Here is a 21,874-nt window from a genome sequence, read left to right as displayed (position 1 = left end):
CAGAAACGTTACAATTTTCACATCGATCGGAAACGTTACAGTTTTCAACGAAGAAGAATCTCTATAATTTACAAACCGAGTAATCGATACGCGAAGAATTCGTACCGCCAAGTAAAATACTCTCATTTTGACAAGTTGAAGTTTCACTTTCGGTTAGACGAGACAAGTTCAGAGTTCTTATCGCTGTGTAGTTAAAAACACACCTTTGAATACTCTCACACCAGAAGATACACTCGACCACGTACGAGCAGTACAGCCACGAGTAAGTTGCAATAAACCATAAATTAACGACGGCGGGTTCTCCAGTCAGAGAAATATTTTCGAAATTACGTCAAATGGAAAATTGTTTGTATTACATTAAGAAATCCACATAGTACACACGTCGAGATGATCGTGCTAATTGACGATTAATGCTATTATTAGATTAAATCAATCGTTTTTCGAATATTAATTTTTTTTTTTCAGTGACTGACGATTAAATCAATCGCCGATTTTTCGACGATTAATTTCACTGATCGTAAAGTTGATAAATGAGATACTAATGCATTGTAATAACTTTGTAGTTAGTCAAAAAATATCTTACAAAAGAAACACTATTTTATTTTATAATTTAAAGCTTACACCTATCTTGTATATCACGTGAAACGAATCGAGCGATAATCGAAATAATAATAATACACTTCAAACGTTCACCAATCGACGGATGCAAATTTATTTAACATTTACGAAATACATGACTCGGTAATGATTCGAAACACTTAACCTTGGTGTCGTTTATTTGTCAGGTATCGATATATTTTCCGTTGCGAGTGTGACGTGATTAATCAATTCGCGAATGACAACGTTTGCGATAATTATTAATTTCTAGTATCGCGGTCGTGGCGTTTTGTTAGTTTTGTATTGTGTACATCAATCAAATAAATTGACAGTGCTCGGTATGATAGACAATTAAAGCTACATTAATAAGCTAATTTACAACTCGCGATGTTGTTTTACTTACGTATTTTCTCTCTCGTTACTTGTGGACGCGACTTCACCAGACACAATTCTATTATCTTTTTCTCGTGCATAATAAATAATATGTTTTGCTTAATTGTGTTTTTTTCGGTCTGATCGGTAATTATAATAGATACGAACATGTGAAAAATAATAAGTGATAAAAGTAAAGACACTCGTTACTAAATAAGTTACTGTGGAAGACTGAACGAAACCTAACCTAAACCGTTGGTAAATTTACGTAAAACTAAAAGGGGTGGTTTACACGAAAGCTTCGAGGAAGCTTCGAGTTTCCAGAATTTCGAAACTTCGTACTTTTTCTCGAAAGAGAAAAGATTTGAGTTTTCTCTCTCCTGTCTTCAGACAAGAGAAAGTATAAAAATCAACGAGTAAAAAAGAATTTGCAGCGTGAATGAAGAATGTTTGATCCAACGTGTATCTCGAAGATGCACATTTTATTTTCAAAACTACAAGCAGATCGACCTCCAATTCTGGAATGATGATACAAAATCCAAATCTAAAGAAATTATTTTTCAATATATATAGCTGACAAAAAAAAAAGAAATAAAAGAAATAGGTTAGATCAAGAAAGGGTTTAAATGTTGTGAAACAAGAATTCGAATTAGATGTTAAAATAAAATCGGCAGTTCAAGTTTCGAGATCTTACAAAGTTTCGGATTCGAAACTCCGTTAATAAAAATTTATTCAACTTCGAACCTATCTTTACATAAAACCTCTCTTAAGTATCGTTTTGCTTGTACAAGCGAAAGAGGTATTCCTTGCTACTGTAAATCACAAAACATTTACGAATCTCCAGGAATCGTTCGTTTATTACTTGCAAAAAACATTTGTTATCGACGGAGGGGGGGGGGGGCATAACGTTGATTTTCTATCGCCAAGAAATCGAGAAGAAAATGTATACGCTAATTTTTTATTAAATGCTTTTATCATTAAGAAAAATTATTTTTAATTTTAAATTTATTAAAAATTTATAAATATTTTGTTATAAAAATATTTATTTTGGGTTTTGTTTTTAATTTGATTCTGTTTAATTTCAATTTTAAGAAAATTTTAACTTTTTTAAAAAATTTTATTTTTATAATTAATATATATATATATATATATATATATATATATATATAAAGTTATTATTCTTTTGTTTTCACGAAATGCACAGAAAGAAATTTCACAAAAAAGTTATATCTCACAATATAATCGCAGAAATGAAAATTTAATCCGTAGAAAAAAATTTAACATTGAGAAATCAATAATTCTGTTTAGTACGATATGGCGTTGAAATAATTTTCTATTTCATCGCTTCTGCGTATACTGAAATCATAACTGCGACTGAGGTAAACTATGACGGTCAATCATAACAGATAGTTATTCAGTATTCAATTTGACGCCAGACAGCGTCATCCGTAGATAAGATTTTAACACGCCTTATAAACGAAAAATGTGAACGAAATAAACAACAGTAATAATAATAATAATAATAATAATAATAATAATAATAATAATAATAATAATAATAATAGTAATAATAAAAATAACCAGAAAGACTCAGTTCGAATCGAATTTTTAACGACGATACGGGGACAATTAACCGATCGATTCTATCCAGAATCGTAATTTATTTCGTAAAATTGGCCCATTTGGATCGCATGCGGAACGGCTAAATTATGAGAAGCAATTTCTCTGCCCGCGGGGGAATAGCTGCCAATCAGTGTCGCGAATATTCTCGCGTGGCGTTTATATGATTGCTCGGTAGACAATTCTTCCTCTCGCGCGTTGGCCACCACCGTCCCTTCCGCCTTCTCTTGGCTGGTATCCGGTGTGATACATCTGTACACAGTAGCACCGGTAGTTCTGCGTCAACAATAATTTTCTCCCGTGTTCCGAAAGACACGAGTACACCGTGTGACAGGCCACCAGAGAGTTAGTTGCGTGGCATCATCGTAGTTCGACATAACGAAAGCTCGCAGATCACTTCGAACCATTGCAAAATCCTCGATAATTGTAATGAAATAATTCACGGTGCGCTGCGTTGTATACTTTCATACCATTTTAATTATCAGCTGTTTTTTTCTTTCTTTTTTTTTTAATTTTTAAACGAGAAAGCGATATCAAAATTTATTTCCCGACAATTTTTTTTGGTAAATTTCTCAAATTCGTTATACCGCCCCCGTTAATTCAACGCATGGGCGTATTAGCGTACATAAACAAAAGGTGAACTTAGGCGTGTGTTGGCGCGTATGGAGGTAGTTATATGTTATGTGACTTTGGGGAAAAGATTTTCGGTGATTTTTGACATTCGATTTCACATATATACATTCGAAATGTAAATTGTTGTTTTTTTACTTTGGTTTCAATACAGTTGAGTGTTTCTCGTAATGTACAGTGAAAAGAGTGTAATTGTACTAATAACAAAATCGTCGACGATTTGAACTGATGAACGATGTGATTTTGTATAAAAAATGGATCGGATGACAATCAACTGGTTCCCGTTTCGAAACGCGACACTTTCGTCTTTCTCGAAAATCATTTTCCAGGGAAATTAAAAAAATTGTAAAAAAAATTCTTCTCGTGACTGGATCCATCATCAATTTTGAAGATCAAAGTTTCCCCTCTAAGAAAGAATAAAATTTGTTCGTTAAAGTCTTCATTTTCAAAAAGATCGAGCTTCGAAAATTTATTATGAATAGTATATCAACAGAATGGCAAAATAATACATGAAAAATTGTCTCCATTTTGCAAAGAGATCAACCTCATATAATGGCCTTCCAACATCCAATAAATTTCACTTTAACTTCTTGCGCTGGAATGACGTGCCACGCACGTCGAGAACTTTTTGTCCCAAAATTGCAATATTTCCACAGTTTTAAGTATATTTAAGTGCAACCCAGGCAAAACAAGTAATAAATTTATTACTTCTCAATAATTTCTATCCAGTGATATCATACCGACGAGTTCTAAAGAAAAAGAAAGCGACAAATTATTGTATATGGTTCGGTCACTCGTTATGGTCCGCAATCACTTGTTAGCGCAAGTGGTTAACCTCTTGTGCTGGAATGACGTGCCACGCACGTCGAGAACTTTTTGTCCCAAAATTGCAATATTTCCACAGTTTTAAGTATATTTAAGTGTAACCCAGGCAAAACAAGTAATAAATTTATTACTTCTCAATAATTTCTATCCAGTGATATCATACCGACGAGTTCTAAAGAAAAAGAAATCAGTGTATATGGTTCGATCACTCGTTATGGTCCGCAATCAGTTGCCAAGTGGTTGATCGTTCGTCTCGGACTAGTAGTCTTCAACTAGTAGTAGAGCTAGTACATCGAGTCGTATGATAAAATAATGCTCGTAAAACGAACGTAGAGTACAGAGGACAGCTGACATTTCGCGCTAAACTATTTTTCTTCGTTCGAAGCATTCAAGGCCGCGAGAAACAAAGACCACAATCGGAAGAATGCCGTCGAGCTTGTTCAAACGATAGATCGAAAGGTGGAAAGGGAAGAGAGAAGCGAGAGAGAGAGAGAGAGAGAGAGAGAGAGAGAGAGAGAGAGAGAGAGAGAGAGAGAGAGAGAGAGAGAGAAAGCAAGAATGGGAAAAGAGTAAAAAAAGAAGAAAAGAAAATGGGAGGGAGGGAGAAAGAAAAGAAAGCGCCGGCGAAATGAGAGACATTAGCTACGTGCTAATTAAGCTGGCTCGAAACAGAGCGACGACAAGGAGTATATCTTGAATATTTTACGAGGGGTATCACAAGAGAGCTACAGCCCCGTACACCATTCTCTCCCCTACCTGCAACCCTTTCCTCTCCATTTCATTTATCCATCTTTAACTCCGGCCACGCGTGTAATTTCCGTTTCTTTCTGAAGTCGAAGGAGCAAGATACAAGGAGATCTTTTTGTATATGTATCGGGAAAAATTTCAGCAAAGTAGGACGACAACATTCAAGAAAACAGAGAGCCAATAATTTGGGAAATTATAGGAAAACTCGTTTACAGATAGAAAGTGGAAGCGTTTATGTCTGACATGTTATGATTAAAGTAACGTTTACTGAAGAAAATCGCGAGGCAACGGAATCAAGAATATATAATTCAGTAGTGCACAACTTGTGGTTTATAGAACTCTTCAATCATATCATTTGTATAACAAAATTAAATTATCTCAGTTACAAATGCGTGAAAACGACATAGAAGCACACTGTTTTGACAAGCATCTACAGGATGGGCCAAGAATTTCTTTTCCACCTACTCCTTTTTTTTAATAAAAAGAAACTGATTTTATTAAATTAAAAAATTAAATTTAAAATTACGGACTTATTGTAGTAGGAGATGATTTCTTGGCTTGTTTTATATATTTCTGTTCTTGCCACTTTACCGTTTGCATAAGCAGTTACTGAACAAGTGAGAGAGATTTGGCCCTTTAAAAGATTGCACGTCACTGATGTAGAGATTAACACTAGAACTACTAAAGTGTAATATTTGTAGCAAGGTACAGGGAAAAGTTGACAATACAATAAAGAACACAAGCTCCTATCGATACATTTTATCGAAAGTCACTCGAGTATCAAGAGAGTATCTAAAATTTCCATAGAAAATTACAAATTGGTCAGTCTGACCAGTTTGGTAGTTCCAACGTTAAAAGACAAAAGACACTGAATTCTCGTGAAAATTCCGAAGTACGCAGCAGTGCACTCAATTTCCAAAATGAATTATAGAGGGGAGGATTAAACAACGCGATTCAATTTCTTTTGTTCTCACACGAAACGGGCGGATGTGTATCGACGATTCAAATGTCTGCGTTGCAAGGGTCGGATAATGGGTTAAACCAACAAGTGAGCATTATTACACGTGTCCCCTATGTGCATCCAGCAACTGACTACGTGCGTTAATAAAATATTCCCTTTGATTTCGGCCGTTCGCGTGTACGTGTGTACCACGCGTAACAGCAAATACGGGGAACATTGCCCGTTTATTCATTATGACTGGGAATTAAGCACGAGAAGAAAGCACGATTAACCTGGCTCAAGCAAATGTCTTTAACCACGTACTAAGCTAAGTGAAGCAAACAGCCAGTTTACCTCGCTCACGGGATCTTTCATTTGTCATGAGTCAACATCGTCATTTTAGTGTTTTAGCTCACACCCTGTTTAGCATTTAACCCTTCAATTTTTCTTTCGGCGAACGAAACTGAGCGAAACGTGCCAAGAAGCAAAGTAACAGTAGTTTGGGTAAATGTTAAGAAAAAAAATTTTGAGAAAGTTTTGTTTCAAAAGGACTCGTCAAGGTATAAAGAGCTACTGTGTTTCGAAATATCAATAAATCATTCTACGATCCATATGATAAGTTAGTTAGGTAAGTTGCCTCGTCTATAACATTAAATTGCATCAACAACAAAAAATATTAGAAAATGATATTTTTAAAAAGATAGTTCCTCCCATCCAGTTACAAGTTAAGAAACGATTTTACGTACTGTAATAGAGAGGATATAATTCAGGTGGCCTGGTTTTCGCGAAACACCAATGTACAATCGAGAGATTTTTTTCAATAAATCGCTTTCCTGTAATATTGTACACTCAAATACGTCGGCAACTCTATCAAACGAGTGAATTATCTCTTACTAACTTTCCCAAATAAATAAGTATAATATTGTCCAATATTCCCCTACATGTTCACGTATACAAAATAATATATATAGTTTATTATTTATAAACTATATTATTTAAAAGTTTATAGTAAACTATATTATTTATAAACTATATTATTTAAAAGTTTATAGTAAACTATATTATTTATAAACTATATTATTTAAGAGTTTATTATTTATATATCATCGACGTACAATATTTATCATCATCATCGTCAATCACAGTCAACAGTAATATTTATAATTGTTTTTCTTTTTTTGTAGCATCGTCTGAAAATTTTATCAATAAATATTCGTTAAAAAAATTTCTCCCTAAAGCGCCGGAAATGCTTAATATTCGTAAATTACCGCTAGTTGCGAATTAAACGCCGAGACAGTTGTCAAGATATTCGAATAGAATGTGTCGGCGGATCTTTCATCATTTCCAAAACGATGGCCAAAGCTCGAGGTCTTTCAAACTCTACGCGTTTCGACGAACAGATCCGTATCCCAGAGAAGGGGCATAGAAATCAAAATGAATAATCGAAAGCGGTTAAGGGGGTAGGTAGAGGAGGGGTTTTGGTTCTCTTCTTCTGTGTTTGCGCCCAGCGTTTCGCCGGAAGGCATCGAAACGACGCGTTTTTTTATTTACGTATTTATGAGATTACATAACGGTCCGCGTCCCGAACAAAAATGATTAAAAGCAAATATGTGCGGTGGTTTTTCGCGAGCCAACGAATCGGGGACCAAGGAATCGTCAAACATGTAATAATACAACCGAGTTACATCAATCGTAATATCGCGGGGAAATAACGAGAATTCATTTTTCTATAATCCAATATATGGGAGGTGGGGGAGCCGCCACGCCGGTTTAACTGTATTTTTCATTAAAACGAATGGTTACGCAGACGTGTACGCGTGTGCACGTACGTGGCGTCGATTATTTTATTCCTGCGATGAAAAGTCGATGAATTATAACGCGGGGGGAGGGAGAGTCTGGGGTATAACGGAATAAAATCTTCAAATTGGAGAACTTTATGGAATGGGTTCCGTGGGTAAATATATGTATATATGTATGCGCGTGTTTAAAATGATTCGATCGTAGATCGTGTGTTTGACCACATGTGTGTGTGCGTGCGTGCGTGTGTGTGTGTGTGCGTGCGTGCGTGTGTGTGTGTGTGCTCGGTGCAGCACGTTTTAATGATGTACAAACGCTGTTCTTGCAGAATATCTCGTAAACAAAAATTCGTTAGCCTCGGTAAAAGGGAAGAGCGTTTCCTTTTTATTCGATTAATCCTTTTAATTCGTTGATTGTACACGACGGACGGCCTTCGACTAACTTTTCATGTGCAGAAACGTGGAAGTAATTCGCGCGGGGATAAGAATAGCGATGGCTCGCTTTTCTTTTTTTTTCCTTTTTCAACTTGCGCTGACAACTGATTGCGGACCATAACGAGTGACCAAACACCGTATATAATAATTCGTCGCTTTCTTTTTGAACTCGACGATACGATGTATCACTGGATAAGAATAGAAATTATCGAGAAGTAATTTATTATTTATTTTGCCTATTTTCTTTTACTTGAATATATAATTTTACTTATTATAACATGTTATGCTGTAATATATAATATATAATATGTTATAACACAACCTATGTTATGCCTATTCTAGTTAAATACATTGGCATTTAGTGTGTTCATTGTTAAATTATATTACAGATTAAAGCTGTTATTAACTTTTCAATAAAATGAAATTTTCTACAGTGTCGGAAAACGACATTACTTGCATCCTCAACCACTTGCGCTGGCAACTGATTGCGGACCATAACGAGTGACCAAATACCGTATATAATAGATTTGTCGCTTTTTTTTTTCTTTAGAACTCGTCGGTATATCACTGGATATAAATTATTGAGAAGTAAATAAATTTATCATTTGTTTTGCCTGGGTTGTGCTTCAATATACTTAAAACTGTGGAAATATTGCAATTTTGGGACAAAAAGTTCTCGACGTGCGTGGCACGTCATTCCAGCGCAAGAGGTTAACCACTTGCGCTGACAACTGATTGCGGACCATAACGAGTGACCAAACACCGTATATAATAGATTCGTCGCTTTCTTTTCGTGCTCGTCAGTATAATATTACTGAATTATTGAGAAGTAATAAATTTATTATTTGTTTTGCCTGGGTTGTGCTTCAATATACTTAAAACTGTGGAAATATTGCAATTTTGGGACAAAAGATACTCGACGTTACGTGACAGGTTAAAGGAATCATTACATCTTAAATATAATCGATGTTTAAATATATATATATATATATATATGTGCACTTATAGACAATTAGAGCACATGCAGCAAGCTATATTAACGGTGCACGATGTGTATCCATACGTAGATAATCCATTATTTGCACAACGAAAACGCGGCCATGGCTCTCGCCGTCGAATTTAACCACACTCCCACTCTCTCCATTCCTCTCCTTCTCTCTCCTCCGGTTCTCTCGCTTTGCCAACCGTCTAATGCACACAGGAACACGACGGCTGTGTGTTGCTCTGCAGCTAAAGGCATTAATTGGGATTAAGTAAATCAAGACGCTAATTAGCTCGCGTCAAGAGTACGCGCGCGCGCGCCCTCAGCCTTTCGGCCCAACGATGAAGCTCCCACCACCACCACCACCACCACCACCAACACCAAAAGTCTCCACTCTCGAACCAAAATGTTGCCATCATCCCCCTCATGGCTACGACTTTCTCTCTCTCTCTCTCTCTCTTTCTCTCTCTCTCTCTCTCTCTCTTTCTCTCTCTCGCACACATACTCTCACTGTAACTAGCTACACACCGACACGAGATCACCAGTTTCCACACAGCCATTTAATTTTCCTACCCATTTGCTATGGCCACTGCCACTGCCTACGATTACAAATTTACCTGTGCAGACGACGCGTTTATTCGAGGGTAGTTCGTTTATATTTATACGACGTCATTAGCGACACCAGCGACGGCCGATGTTCAAAAGATAGGGCACCCTCTGTCCACAGATGATTATCGTTCGTTCGAATGACGATGATGATGACCGATGATGACGATTCATTTGGACACAAATTTTCACTTCGCGACACTAGAACTACCAACGACCGAGGCACAGAATTTGAGCATCATCAGAGGTATTACAACACATTGACCAGTTGCGAGTTAATTCCTGTTTTGTATCTGCATTAACTACACTGATCACAAAAATTGGGGGATAATTTCGAAATGAATGTGAAGCGATAAAAGAAGCAAGCATTTGATCTTTTTTTCTTTTTATTAAACAAGAACATCAGAAAAGCGAGCTCTCTCCTTGCTTTCTTGTTTAATTAAAAAGAAAAAAAAATCAAATGCCTCTTTTTTTTATTTCGTTTCATATTCTGAAATATCTCCTAATTTTTGTGAGCAGTATATTTCAATTTTTGACACTCAGGGTAATACAGGATACTGCGAAATTGTTCTAGTGTTCACTTTATTACAGAAAAAAATATCATTTCTATTGATGTTTTTATCGCAATTTAGGTATTACAAAAATTTCAATCATGACGGTGAAGAACTTTTCAATGAATTATATATGCAGACGTTTTATTGATTGTTCGAGTAATTTTTGAAATATATTGTAGTGACGTGGAAATTGATAGTTTATCAGAAGACAGTTAGACTTCCAAAAATGGCAAATTTGCAAAACCTGTTGTACACGTAAGTGAATAGTTTATCATACCAAAAAAAATTACTAAAATATATTATATGTATAAAATAACATATACATATATATATATATATATATATAGAGATATACAAAATTTAAATTCATTCTGTATAAATAAAGTACACTGAAGTTTATTTAGATTAATAACCGGTGACATGAGATAGCTTCTGCGTAAAATTATCAAGAAGAAAAAGAAAAAAATAGAAAACTTGTCAAATATAATACAAGCTATAATATAATAAAATATAATAAAAATATAATAAAATATATACAAGCTTTTATTTATGTACTTTATAAGAAAAATCATTCAAATCACTGAAAATACACTGTTTTACGTCTATAATATGTTTAACAAAAATTATTTTCACCATCTCTAGTAGTTCTAGTGTTAATGTTGACGAAAAATCGATGTAGCGGACGAACGTTCGTTTGATTGACATTCGATTCGATGCATTTTTGATGCTACGACCGAGAATGTATGCACGTGTTTCTCGAGTCAACGGTCGCGGGTATCTCCCAACCAAAGGGTTCTCCCGGCCGACCCGTTAAAAACTTCGCAAATCCCATCGCAAAACCTTTTATACAACCTGAAATTCAATTTCTTTGCCAATTACATAGAACCCCATTAAAATTAGAAGCAGGAGGGAGAGGAGAGGCCGGTCTCTCGGTACCGAGCCGCCACCACCACCACCACCACCACCATATGGGTCGATGAAACGCAAAGAAAGAATAAGTGAATTTCTGAGCAGGTGAGTATTTATTTCATTACAAGTGAAATAGCCTATCTGCGAGGGGCCAGAGAGCGAAAGAGAGAGACAAAACAGGGGAACGTTGGGGGGAGGAAGCAAGTTCGAACGAAACACGTTCGGGATACAGATAGGGGATGAAGAGAGAGAGAGAGAGAGAGAGAGAGAAGGTGGGAGAAATGGAGGGGATAGAGAGAGAGGAGAGAGAGAGAGAGAGAGAATGATGGCGGAAGCGGTGAAGAGAAGCCGCAGAAAGCCCGTACGGATCCTGTTAATATCGCGAAAAGTGTTTGCTCAGCTTGTCTCGACCGAGCTCGGAGCATTAAACCGCGAGAGCGTTCTTTCTCGTCTCCCCGGGATCCGGGGAGAGCGATACCGACCTCTCCAATGTGTACACTTCTGCTCCCGATTATACGTTGCGCCAGCCCGAACCAGCTATTTCCTTCCTTTCCACCGCGGTGAATTTCGATTCTGTCAATTGAAGCGGCGATCAGTTTCACCGGGAGTACTTTGTCGCCGAGTCCGCTTGACAATTTAACTAACAGCTCGCGTAGACGCGGAAACGCGGATTCGAGGACCGTGGCATACCAACTGTGGGGGGAGGGGAGGGAGAGAGAAGGCGATTGACTGACGAAAGACTTGAAAAGTTCGCGTGGACGCAAGTAAGTAACCGGGTAGTAAATTTGGTAAAATTTGTAGAAAACGATCCATCTACTGTGCGATTGTATACAAGATGATACAAGGTTAGAAAGGAAGGGAACGTTCAACTATTCCAAAATGGCCGCGTGTGTCAGAAATGGTAAGTTTGAAATTATATATATTTTAGTATATTTTATATATTTTTATATATTTTATATATTTTATTTATATAAATATTTTTTTAAATTTTCCGAGTGAATGGACATTGAAACGAGAAAATACACTGTACGACGAAGAAATAATTTTATTTGTATCGAAAATATACAAAAATAAGTTAGAACGAAGAAGTTAAAGCGCAAAGCAGAAACTCGACATTTATCAAATTTGCTAGACGCGGCACTCGAGAAGTGTTAACTCGAGAAGAGGTAAAAATTTTCGGAGGAAACTTCCTTCTCTCATGATCGTGCTCTAACACTGAAATTTGCCGAGGATCAAGGCAATCTTCACCTCGGACATTAAGGTAAAAAGAAGGATAGAGTGCACGATCTTCTACTTGAAATCTCTAGAAATTTACTAAATTATTTTACGTAAAATAAATTCATCTAAAATGAAAATTATAAACTGACCGTTTCGACCACTTTATAATTTTCAGTTCCAGTGTTAGGACCAAGTATTTCCCAATTTGTGCACCCAATTTGTTTGAATATTATAAATTCCACTTAAAATATAATAAATTGTAATAAATCAAATTAGAATTGATAGATTGGTAAAATAAATTAAAATTACAAAAAATCGTAATAAATCGAGCCGTTATAAAATATTAAATATGAACAAAAGACTCCGAAGAATATTAATAAAACTTAACGAATCTGAAACTCGGGGGAAAAATCCCATCGACGAGAGTTGAGAATTCTCTAATAGAGACCGTCTTCAGAGAGAGATCGTGGGTGGTGGTATCACGTTAATCAGACAGTATTATTATCAACAATGACAATGATGCTAATAGCTACGCAAACGACGATTACCGGTGGTGGTTGTTGCTTTTCGATGGAGATACAACCGATGGGATAAAGGGGACGGCGATAGAGGAGGAGGAAACGAAGTGGGGAAGGGGCGGTAGAGGGAACTCCGCTTCTGTTAACTCCAGTTTGAAGCTGGAGGCCCCCTGGGAAATGTGTGTAATCGCCATGTCCCGTTCTGAATTGGTGGCGACGCATTCTTGCCCGGAACCGCGACTGTTCCAACGCCACCCTGGTTACGATGACCCACGATTAACTTCAACGGCTGTGTTATACGGCCCCTTGTTTCCCCGTTATTCACGGCGAATCTTTGTTATTTGTCGAGTTCCATGCTTGTTTTAATCATGCAGAGTGACTTGACAGGCCGAAAACAGACAGAGTTCAGGAAACTTTCGAATGTCGAAGCCGCTTGAATGTTAAATTTGTATCTTTTGTCGGCAAACGTTTGATAATGTACACGGGGTGACTCGCATAACTTGATCACTTTCAATATTTTCGGGTTTTTTTTTTTTTTGGAAATATGAAAGGAGTTTGTGTTTAGTATAGAGGCAGCCATTATTTAATATGACAGTAATAGCTTTTTTGTAGCTGAAGAGATCGTCAAGGTCATCTCAAGGTCGCGTCCATTTTTTTTTTTTTTTTACTCCGTTAATCGATACAGCTTGATATTCTCTGTAGAAAGATGTACGCCGAGAAACTGTTAGCTTAATTTTCATTTTAACCTTAATTCTCTGTAGGTGAACTCTATCGTACACAAAGGCAAGGAAACACAAGGGGCAGTATTCTTGCGTTTATACTTGTCCTCGTCTCTCATATGTAGATTTTATAAAATTGTCGTTATCTTACTTTATTTTATAAAATTATAAAATTATATATAAATATAATTATATAAAATTATATATAATTATATGTATTATTATATATAAATATTAAGTTATTATATATATATATTATTTTAAATTTTATATATATATATATATTATTCTCCGTCTCGTTCTCCAATTCTAAAATCGTAATAACGAAAGGAAAGGGGGCCTGGCGGCGTGCAGAGAACGAAAGAGCAAGATGATATATCGAATCGATATAGAAAAGGGTGATGGCCAAGGGTCGAAAAAGCGAAGAGAGCGAGCAAACGAGCGACCTGTACGTATACGGGCCACCAGGCGGAATAAAGTGGAATTTCAGCGCAACCTGAATTATAAACGATATTATGCAAACACCGCGGAGAAAGAGTACTCGTAGCAGCGAGTTAATTTGATGAAAAACATCAGAGAGCAGCCAACGGATAGAGAAACCAACGAGGAGTGAAACACAGAGAGAGAGAGGAGGGAGGAGAGGAAAAGGGAGAGAGAGAAAGAGAAAGGGAAACAGGCAAAAGACGCATCCCGGAAAGAACGTTCTTGAGGAGGAACACGCGGCTCTTCATCTAGGCTTTTCGACTCTGAAGGCACTCTAATCACCGAACAATCGTGCCGTGTTAATTCAAATAGGCGTATCTGGTCAGAGGATGGTTCGACGATCGATTTTAGAAAAAACACTTCGAGTACTTGACACTCGGGCATCTCACATAAACGTTAAATACAAACTGTTGTACCTTGAGTTTCAATGCAGTATTATATTGTACAATATAGATATAGATCGATGACTCTCAACCATATTTGAATTAATGCGACAGTATGGCAGTATGGCCGCGACAGGGAATTTCTCATTAAACGTACCTTTTCCTTGCTAATACAAAACTGAAGGAATATATAACTATGACTCGTATGACTTGAGTTTTTCGATTGGCTCATTGAAAACACGAACTTTCATGACAGTGTACTTATTTGGCGCATTTCCTATTCAATTTGAATTCAAAACTTGAGTACAGCAAAAACGGATTGCAAAATTTGCATAAGTTTACGTATACTGGTTAATGGAAGCAAGCAATTTTTAAATAATACTTCGAAAATTTTCATAACGAAAATAATTTTTTTAATTATACATAGTTAAAATTCAAATATGGTACTGTACGGAGACTTTTTTGACTAAGTGTAAGTTATGTTATAACATATTATATATTATAGCATAACATGTTATAATAAGTAAAATTATATGTTTAAAACAAAATAGGCAAAACAAATAATAAACTTATTACTGCTTAATCATTTCTATCCACTGATAACATATCGACGAGCTCAAAAAGAAAGCGACAAATTATTGTATACGGTCACTCGTTATGGTCCGCGAATCAGTTGCCAACGCAAGTGATTAAGGATACTTGTTTAAGTAATTTCGTTTTCTGATACTGTAAAAGATTGTATTTTATTTAAAACAGCTTTAATCTGTAATATAATTTAACATTTAAACACACTAAATGTCAATGTATTTAACTAGAATATAGGTTATGTTAGGCATAACATAGGTTATGTTATATTATATATCATATATTATATATCATAACATAACATGTTATAATAAGTAAAATTATATATTCGAGTAAAACAAAATAGGCAAAACAAATAATAAATTTATTACTGCTCAATCATTTCTATCCATTGATGTCATACCGACGAGCTCAAAAAGAAAGCGACAAATTATTCTATACGGTTCAGTCACTCGTTATGGTCCGCAATCAATATAGTTAACGTCTTGCGCTGGAATGACGTGCCACACACGTCGATAACTTTTTGTCAGTTTTAAGTATATTTAAGTATAACGCAGGCAAAACAAATAATAAATTTATTACTTGTCAATAATTTCTATCCAGTGATATATCGACGAATTATTGTGTACGATTCGTTATGGTCCGCGAATCAGTTGCCAGCGCAAGTGGTTAAGAATACCTAGAAATAATGTCGTTTTCCGACACTGTAGAAAATTTTATTTTATTTAAAAGTTAATACAGCTTTAATCTGTAATATAATTTAACAATAAACACACTAAATGTCAATGTATTTAACTAGAATATAGGGCATAACATAGGTTATGTTATAACATATTATATATATCATAACATAACATGTTACAATAAATAAAATTATATATTCAAGTAAAACAAAATAGGCAAAATAAATAATAAATTTATTACTTCTCAATAATTTCTATCCAGTGATGTCATACCGACGAGTTCTAAAGAAGAAAACGACAAATTAATGTGTACGATTCGGTCACTCGTTATGGTCCGCAATCAGTTGCCAGCGCAAGGGATGAATCTTCAATCGATAGAGAAGTGGTTTGATTTTCGATCGATCAAGAAACCTGAGGGTTAAATTCACCAAAAAGAAACAGTTTAATTGGTAAGAAGACTTTAGTTAGACGAGAGCGTTTAGCAGCATCGAACGATGACAATCGATCGACACTGAATTTACGATCTAAAACACAACAACACGACTGTTTCAATGGTTCCACGATCACCAATCGCATCGCCTGGCTAGTCGACTCCTAGCGAAAGAAAAAACAAAACCACATCGACATTCATGAAACTAATTGAATTAACAAACCGATCCCCGGGTTCCTTTTCTCCTTTATTTACACCACCACACGAGAAATAGAGAAATAGAAATACGGGGGTGTACGTCGATCCACGGAACGCAGAACGATGGTTGGAAGGAGAAAAAACAAAGCTTCCGCGCGTTTCGCGCCATTCGAATCGTGGCCGCGAATATAATTCTCCTTTTTTCTGCTTTTTCTCTTTCCCTTCATCCTTTCTCATCCCCTTCCCTCTCTATGTGATGTCGATGTGACAATCTAACAACAGTACCATCCCTCCTCCTCCCAAAAAATTACATCTTTTTATATTTTCTTTTCTTTCTTCTTGAGCGAATCTTGTATTTTCTTTTTTTCTTTCTTCGCTGAAGAGGACACTGAACATGGGACTTTTCCCCGATTCGAAATTGACTCGATTATTTATCAGGGGATTCATCTTTCAAAAAGGAACGTTGGTACTTGGTGAAATAATCGCGCTACAACGTGGAAATAGTTTAGAATTGTTCACGTCAATTGTCTAACAGTAAGCTCTCGCAACGAGATACAATTTTAAGATAAAGTTTCATCGAGTTATCAAGGGGACAGTGTGAAATTTTCAAAAAATCGATTTCTTTCGTTTTTTCTTGTTGTTTTAATAGTAGTTTGAAGTCTTTTTTGTTTCAAATAGTAGTTTGAAGTCTTAGAAACAAGATACAAAAGGTCCTAGCCTTTAAAACGATTTATTCTGGGGTTGAATTGAAATATTTAGTTTAAGTTTAGATTATGGCATACGTATGTTCTACTTGAGCTGTGTTCCTGTAAAATTTCTCGTTCCATTAAATGTAAAAATGTAGACGTCTTTGATTCGATTCGAGTAGTGTGAAATGACCGTCCACAGGCGTCTTTCGTCTCGCCGAGCCGAAGTGAAGTATAGGCGCCAACAGTAGTACTTCGAGAGCAGTTTTTAACACATTGCAAACCGCACTCGGCGCACCCAACCTGCTCTCAGGGACCGCCAAATTTTTCAAGCAACAAGAAAACTTTGTACAATGCATATATGCACTTCTCTAATTCACATTGATAAAATATTCTTAAATGTTACTATATATTTTTTACAGTAATATTTAAGAATCTATTTACTATGCATTTTAGATTTTAATTGTTATTTATTTTAATATATTTATATTGACACATTGAGGACGGTATGCTCTGACAAACATAGCCTGCATTGTCCTCGCATTTTTCGAATTATTTAATTATTTAATTATTATATGATTGGAAGGGTTCAAGAGAATGTATAGCATTCAACAAGTGTATTATTTTATCAATAATTAAAATTATTAATTATTTTACATTTTAGAGGTATTTTATTGAAGAGAATGAAAATACCTCTGGGTAACGTTTCTTGGTGTGGTATGTTAGGAAAACAATTTCCCTACTTCTTGAAAAATTATATAACATTATAATATAATTATATATAATTATATATTATACATAATATTATATAATATAAATTGTATATATATATTTTTTGCTATATAATTATATATTATACATAATGTTATACAGTACAGTATATTATACAAAATATTATACAGTACGATATATTATACATAATATTATACAATAAAAATATATATATATTTTTTGCCTGTCTCTTATAATGCAAAATAGAGTTCCCCGTCCGCAACAGTTGAAAACTGAAAGACGCGAAATTCGCGTCTCCCGTCCTTAAAAGCGTCTTCAACAACAACCAAAACGAATTTCCACGGTAACAAAACGAAAAGAGGAAGAAGAAAAAAAAAATCGTCTCGAATCCTGAAACGTTCGAAGTCGATATTTACAAGACAACATCGCTTCTCCTCCTCCCTCCCCTCCCCTCCCCCTCCCCCCCAAAAAAACGAAACTCTCGTTTATTCGCGCCTGTCAATAGTAACACCTCCGAAAACCAACGCTGCGCGGATCCTTTGCCATTTTTTACCCGGCGCTGCGCAGTGCAACGAGGCAAAACGAAGAGGAGGGAACCGCCGAAAAGTGGAAAAACGGGGAGAGAAGCGAGGAAGAAGCGTCTAAAAAGAAGGAAGAGAAAGAGAGAGAGAGAGAGAGAGAAAAAAAAAGAACACGGTGCCAAAATGCAGGTTTTTTTGGGGAGGGTGGGAAGAAAGAAACAGAGGGAGGTTGGCGTTGGTTCCCCCCCGCGGTGTCGAGAGGCCGCGAGCGGAAAAGAAACGGAAGAAGAAAGAGGAGGAAGTGGAGAGAGAGGTAGGGGAGGAAACGAGGAACCGAGGAAAGAAGCCTGAAGGGGTACAATCCTCGACACGGTAAACACACACCAGGCGCACGTGCAACCCTGCCAGTAATCGAGCCAACATCGCCAATCTCGGCTCGTCGGGGGCGGTTCTCCGCTGGCCGGGGGTTGGGGTGAGCTGCACAGGGACTGGCTGATAGCAGCCGTCTGGAGGAGGAAGCGCGAAGGGCGGTAGAACACCTCGTCGAAAAACCAGCCGAATCTACGAGCGAACGGCAACGGTGGTGGCGTGGTGTGGCGCGAGACCGACTCCGGCGAGAACCGACTCCTGGCGTTCAAATCACGGGCAATCGCGACACACGCTGGTTGTTACCACTTCGACCTCGCGCGTTTCACCATTACCACACGGTATTATATTGCATATCATTCCTGTCGTCGCCGGTCCGAGAAAATTTCGTGGACACGGATCGAAGGCTCGTGCTCGCTTCGACGATCGCTTCGACGAGAATCTGTTGAGAGCGGGGGGGAGACACGAGCGCGGGAAAGGAGGAGGGGGAGGATAGTGAAAGGATAGTTTGCAATTGATTTGCAATTTGAAGAATTCGTTCGGGAGGGGAGGGGGGGGGGGAGGGAATTGACTGCGATGGAAACGAACGGAGCCGTGAAATAATGAATTTTCATCGAACGTGGGAGAATTAGAATCGAAGAACGAGGCTCACCGAAAAACACGATCGTGGAGATCGAGAGGGAAACGAGACCGAGGATCGAATCGAAAATTGTGCTCGCGGCACGAGATTTCGAGTTTGGAACTTCATTCGAATTCGAATGTTACTCGAAGAATCGAAGAAGGGGACAAGGTTTTGACGAACGCAGGAACGAAGGAGGAAATTTAAAGGCCAACGTGGATTTTTCTCGCGTGTTGCTGGTCGTCGTAACCGCGAAAACAGCCACGAGTGTGAATTACCTTTAACTGTTTACGACAGTACACAATGTCCACGCGCGCCGATTGCTAGATCGTACGTAACTGGTGTACAGCTGGAGATATCGTACGATATGTATAGCTTGTACAGAGCTTGGTTCGGTGACAGCGTTACGCCAGACAATTATTCGCGGCTCCAAGAGACGTTGTCGCCACCGGACACGGTGGTGAGAGTCGGGAACGAAGGTGAGCACCAGTTTGTCGCTCACAAGGGTGTTCTGGCTGCTCACAGCGGCTATTTGAAAGCTCTGCTGACTAGCGCGTCGGCAACACCTCCCAGTCAAGGTGTTAACGCGAATGTCACGTCGTGCGGTAACATGCCGGCAACTGCCATCGCGGTAACCACTACCAATTTGTCGGGGCAATCAACGCGGCAGCCTGTCACGTCTGTCTCGGTTTCGTCCATTGGTAAATATTGTCAAGAATTCCTCTGAATCGGTTTGAAATCTATGAACTGTGTTGTTGTGCGTGGTTGCAAGCCCGTCTCTCGACGATTTTAGAAAGAAGAAACGTGCTTTCAAATTGAGGAGAATTTATTTTCAACGAGGCGAAGTAATTCTTTGAACGAGTTGATATTTCGAATCGAATTTTCTGCTCGCATAAGCTGAGGACAAGCTGTTAGTTTTCACGCAGAGCTGCTGAAAGCTCTGATCAATAATGATGCAAATCGTCTTGTATTTCTACGTAAAGTCCGAAGAAGAGAAAGGTTTTTTCTTTCTGAATTTTCGTCGAATTTCGTACGAACAGTTTTAGTTTTTCAAATGACACGATAAACTTCAAGAATGGAGTAAAATATCAAAATCAGAATGTAAAATGTTGTACAATTGTTTCGTTTGAAACAGAAACCAAACTGAACGCCGAAGATTTAAAAGATCTGAAGTAAATTTCCAAACTTTTTGAGAATTATGAGTAATCTTCCATCGAATTTTTTTCAATGTTGGATGCTTGTCAAACAGAAGATGCTCCAGTTTTCGTACAATTTTTTCGAAAATGAAGCTACCGAGGCATCGCGAAGCGTATTCAAATAAAATACCAAAGATTTGCAAAATCTGAACAAGTAAATTTCCACAGTAAAGTGCCGAATTCATTAAGAAAACGCACTCTACGATTTCCTCGTAGTTTCCTAATAAATAGAGCGTCAATATATCGCGCTGTGTATTTCTTATTTTCAACAAAAATCAAACTAAACGCCAAAGATTTCGAAGAAAATCCCAAGAAAGTAAGTTTCCAAACGAGAGAAGATGCCCAATTCTTTGTCCGATGCTTGCTCAAGCAGAAAATGCGCACGAAATGTTTCCACGATTTGATTTCGCTTAAAACAGAGTCAATTAAAATCGCGTTGTACGTCTCTCTTCTTTCAAACCAAAAGCCAAACTAAACGCCAGAGAATTCGAAAATCTGAAGAAACGAGTTTTCAAGAAGGAAATTCCTCCACTATTGAATTTTCAATATATTCAAATAAATCACGATTATCAGAGCGATTATCGTACGTTTCTCATTTTAACCTCTTGCGCTGGACTGACTTTTCCCCCCAAAGTTGCAATATTTCCTCGGCTTTAACTGTATTTCAAGTTTTTAACCCAGGCAAGACAAATGATGAATTTTGTCACTTCTCAATGATTCACAGTAGCATCATACCGACGACGAATTGTTACGTACGGTGTGTATCTGGTCGCTCGTTATGGTCCGCAATCGACTTCGTCAGCGCAAGTGGTTAAACAAACAGATAAAAACAAAAAAAAAAAAGAAGAAGAGAATTCTAATTTCTAGGTGGTGAAGCGTTCGCGCCTTTGTTGAACTACATGTACACGGGTAGACTGGAAGTGACACTGGACAACGTGTACAGCGTGCTATTGGCCACGCATTTGCTGCACATGCCGGGTGCACTGGAGCAATGCAGGGCTGCGTTGCTCAGGCTGAGGGCACCGCCGCCATTGCCGACCCCGATCCCGGTGCCGGTGCCAGCGCCACCGACATCCACGTTGACATCGACCTCGATGCCCACGTCGACGCCAGGCTCCGGCAACATACTCAGGCCAATACCGAACAGGCTGATGATAGATCCGAGTATGTGCTGGCCACCGACAGCGTCTCTTTATTCATCGGCCGCGCCGGGAGCAGCAGCAGCAGCAGCAGCAGCAGCAGCAGCAGTCTCCTCGTCCATCGGTATCCCGCATTTGCCCCAGCTGCAGCCGTCGGTGCTCATGCAATCGACCGTCCCGCTCGGCGTTTCCGTCGTCCCGACCTCGAACGTCCAAGAAAGCACCCAGAGCTCGACGGCTTATAGGTTTGAACGTTCAATTCTGGCTACGCTTCAGAGTAACGCAGTAGAGCGATCCTCGTTGAGAAAACGAGGACTGGGATATTGTTGAAAAGTTTTTTTGCTTCTTGCTTTTCTTTTCTTTTTTTTTTTTTTTTTTTTTCTTT

General features: G+C 37.7%; 2 protein-coding genes and 1 long non-coding RNA gene across 19 annotated transcripts in view; 2 read left to right on the top strand and 1 right to left on the bottom strand.

Moving 5' to 3' along the window:
• The window catches only part of LOC122534242 (protein split ends-like), a 63,198-nt gene that overhangs the window by 9,630 nt on the left and 31,694 nt on the right, over positions 1–21,874 (bottom strand). The gene's annotated exons all lie outside the window — the stretch shown is intronic.
• On the top strand, positions 153–10,360 carry LOC122534251. The gene is made up of 3 exons (XR_006307855.1): positions 153–262; positions 9,672–9,797; positions 10,284–10,360. It is a non-coding gene; the product is annotated as an uncharacterized LOC122534251 (long non-coding RNA).
• Positions 19,447–21,874, top strand: part of LOC122534243 — a 5,103-nt gene continuing 2,675 nt past the window's right edge. For both annotated transcript variants that reach the window (XM_043664702.1, XM_043664701.1), the window contains exons 1-2: positions 19,447–19,855; positions 21,218–21,734. In XM_043664702.1, coding sequence (XP_043520637.1) covers positions 19,522–19,855; positions 21,218–21,734 — 851 coding nt within the window. In that variant the 5' untranslated portion in view covers positions 19,447–19,521. The remainder of the gene's footprint in view (positions 19,856–21,217; positions 21,735–21,874) is intronic.

Source organism: Frieseomelitta varia, unplaced genomic scaffold (assembly GCF_011392965.1).
Source record: "Frieseomelitta varia isolate USP_RPSP 00005682 unplaced genomic scaffold, Fvar_1.2 scaffold_580, whole genome shotgun sequence".
NCBI classification, from domain to species: domain Eukaryota; kingdom Metazoa; phylum Arthropoda; class Insecta; order Hymenoptera; family Apidae; genus Frieseomelitta; species Frieseomelitta varia.
The sequence above is the reverse complement of the archived record's forward strand: the minus strand, read 5'-3'. Positions and strand labels throughout refer to the sequence as shown.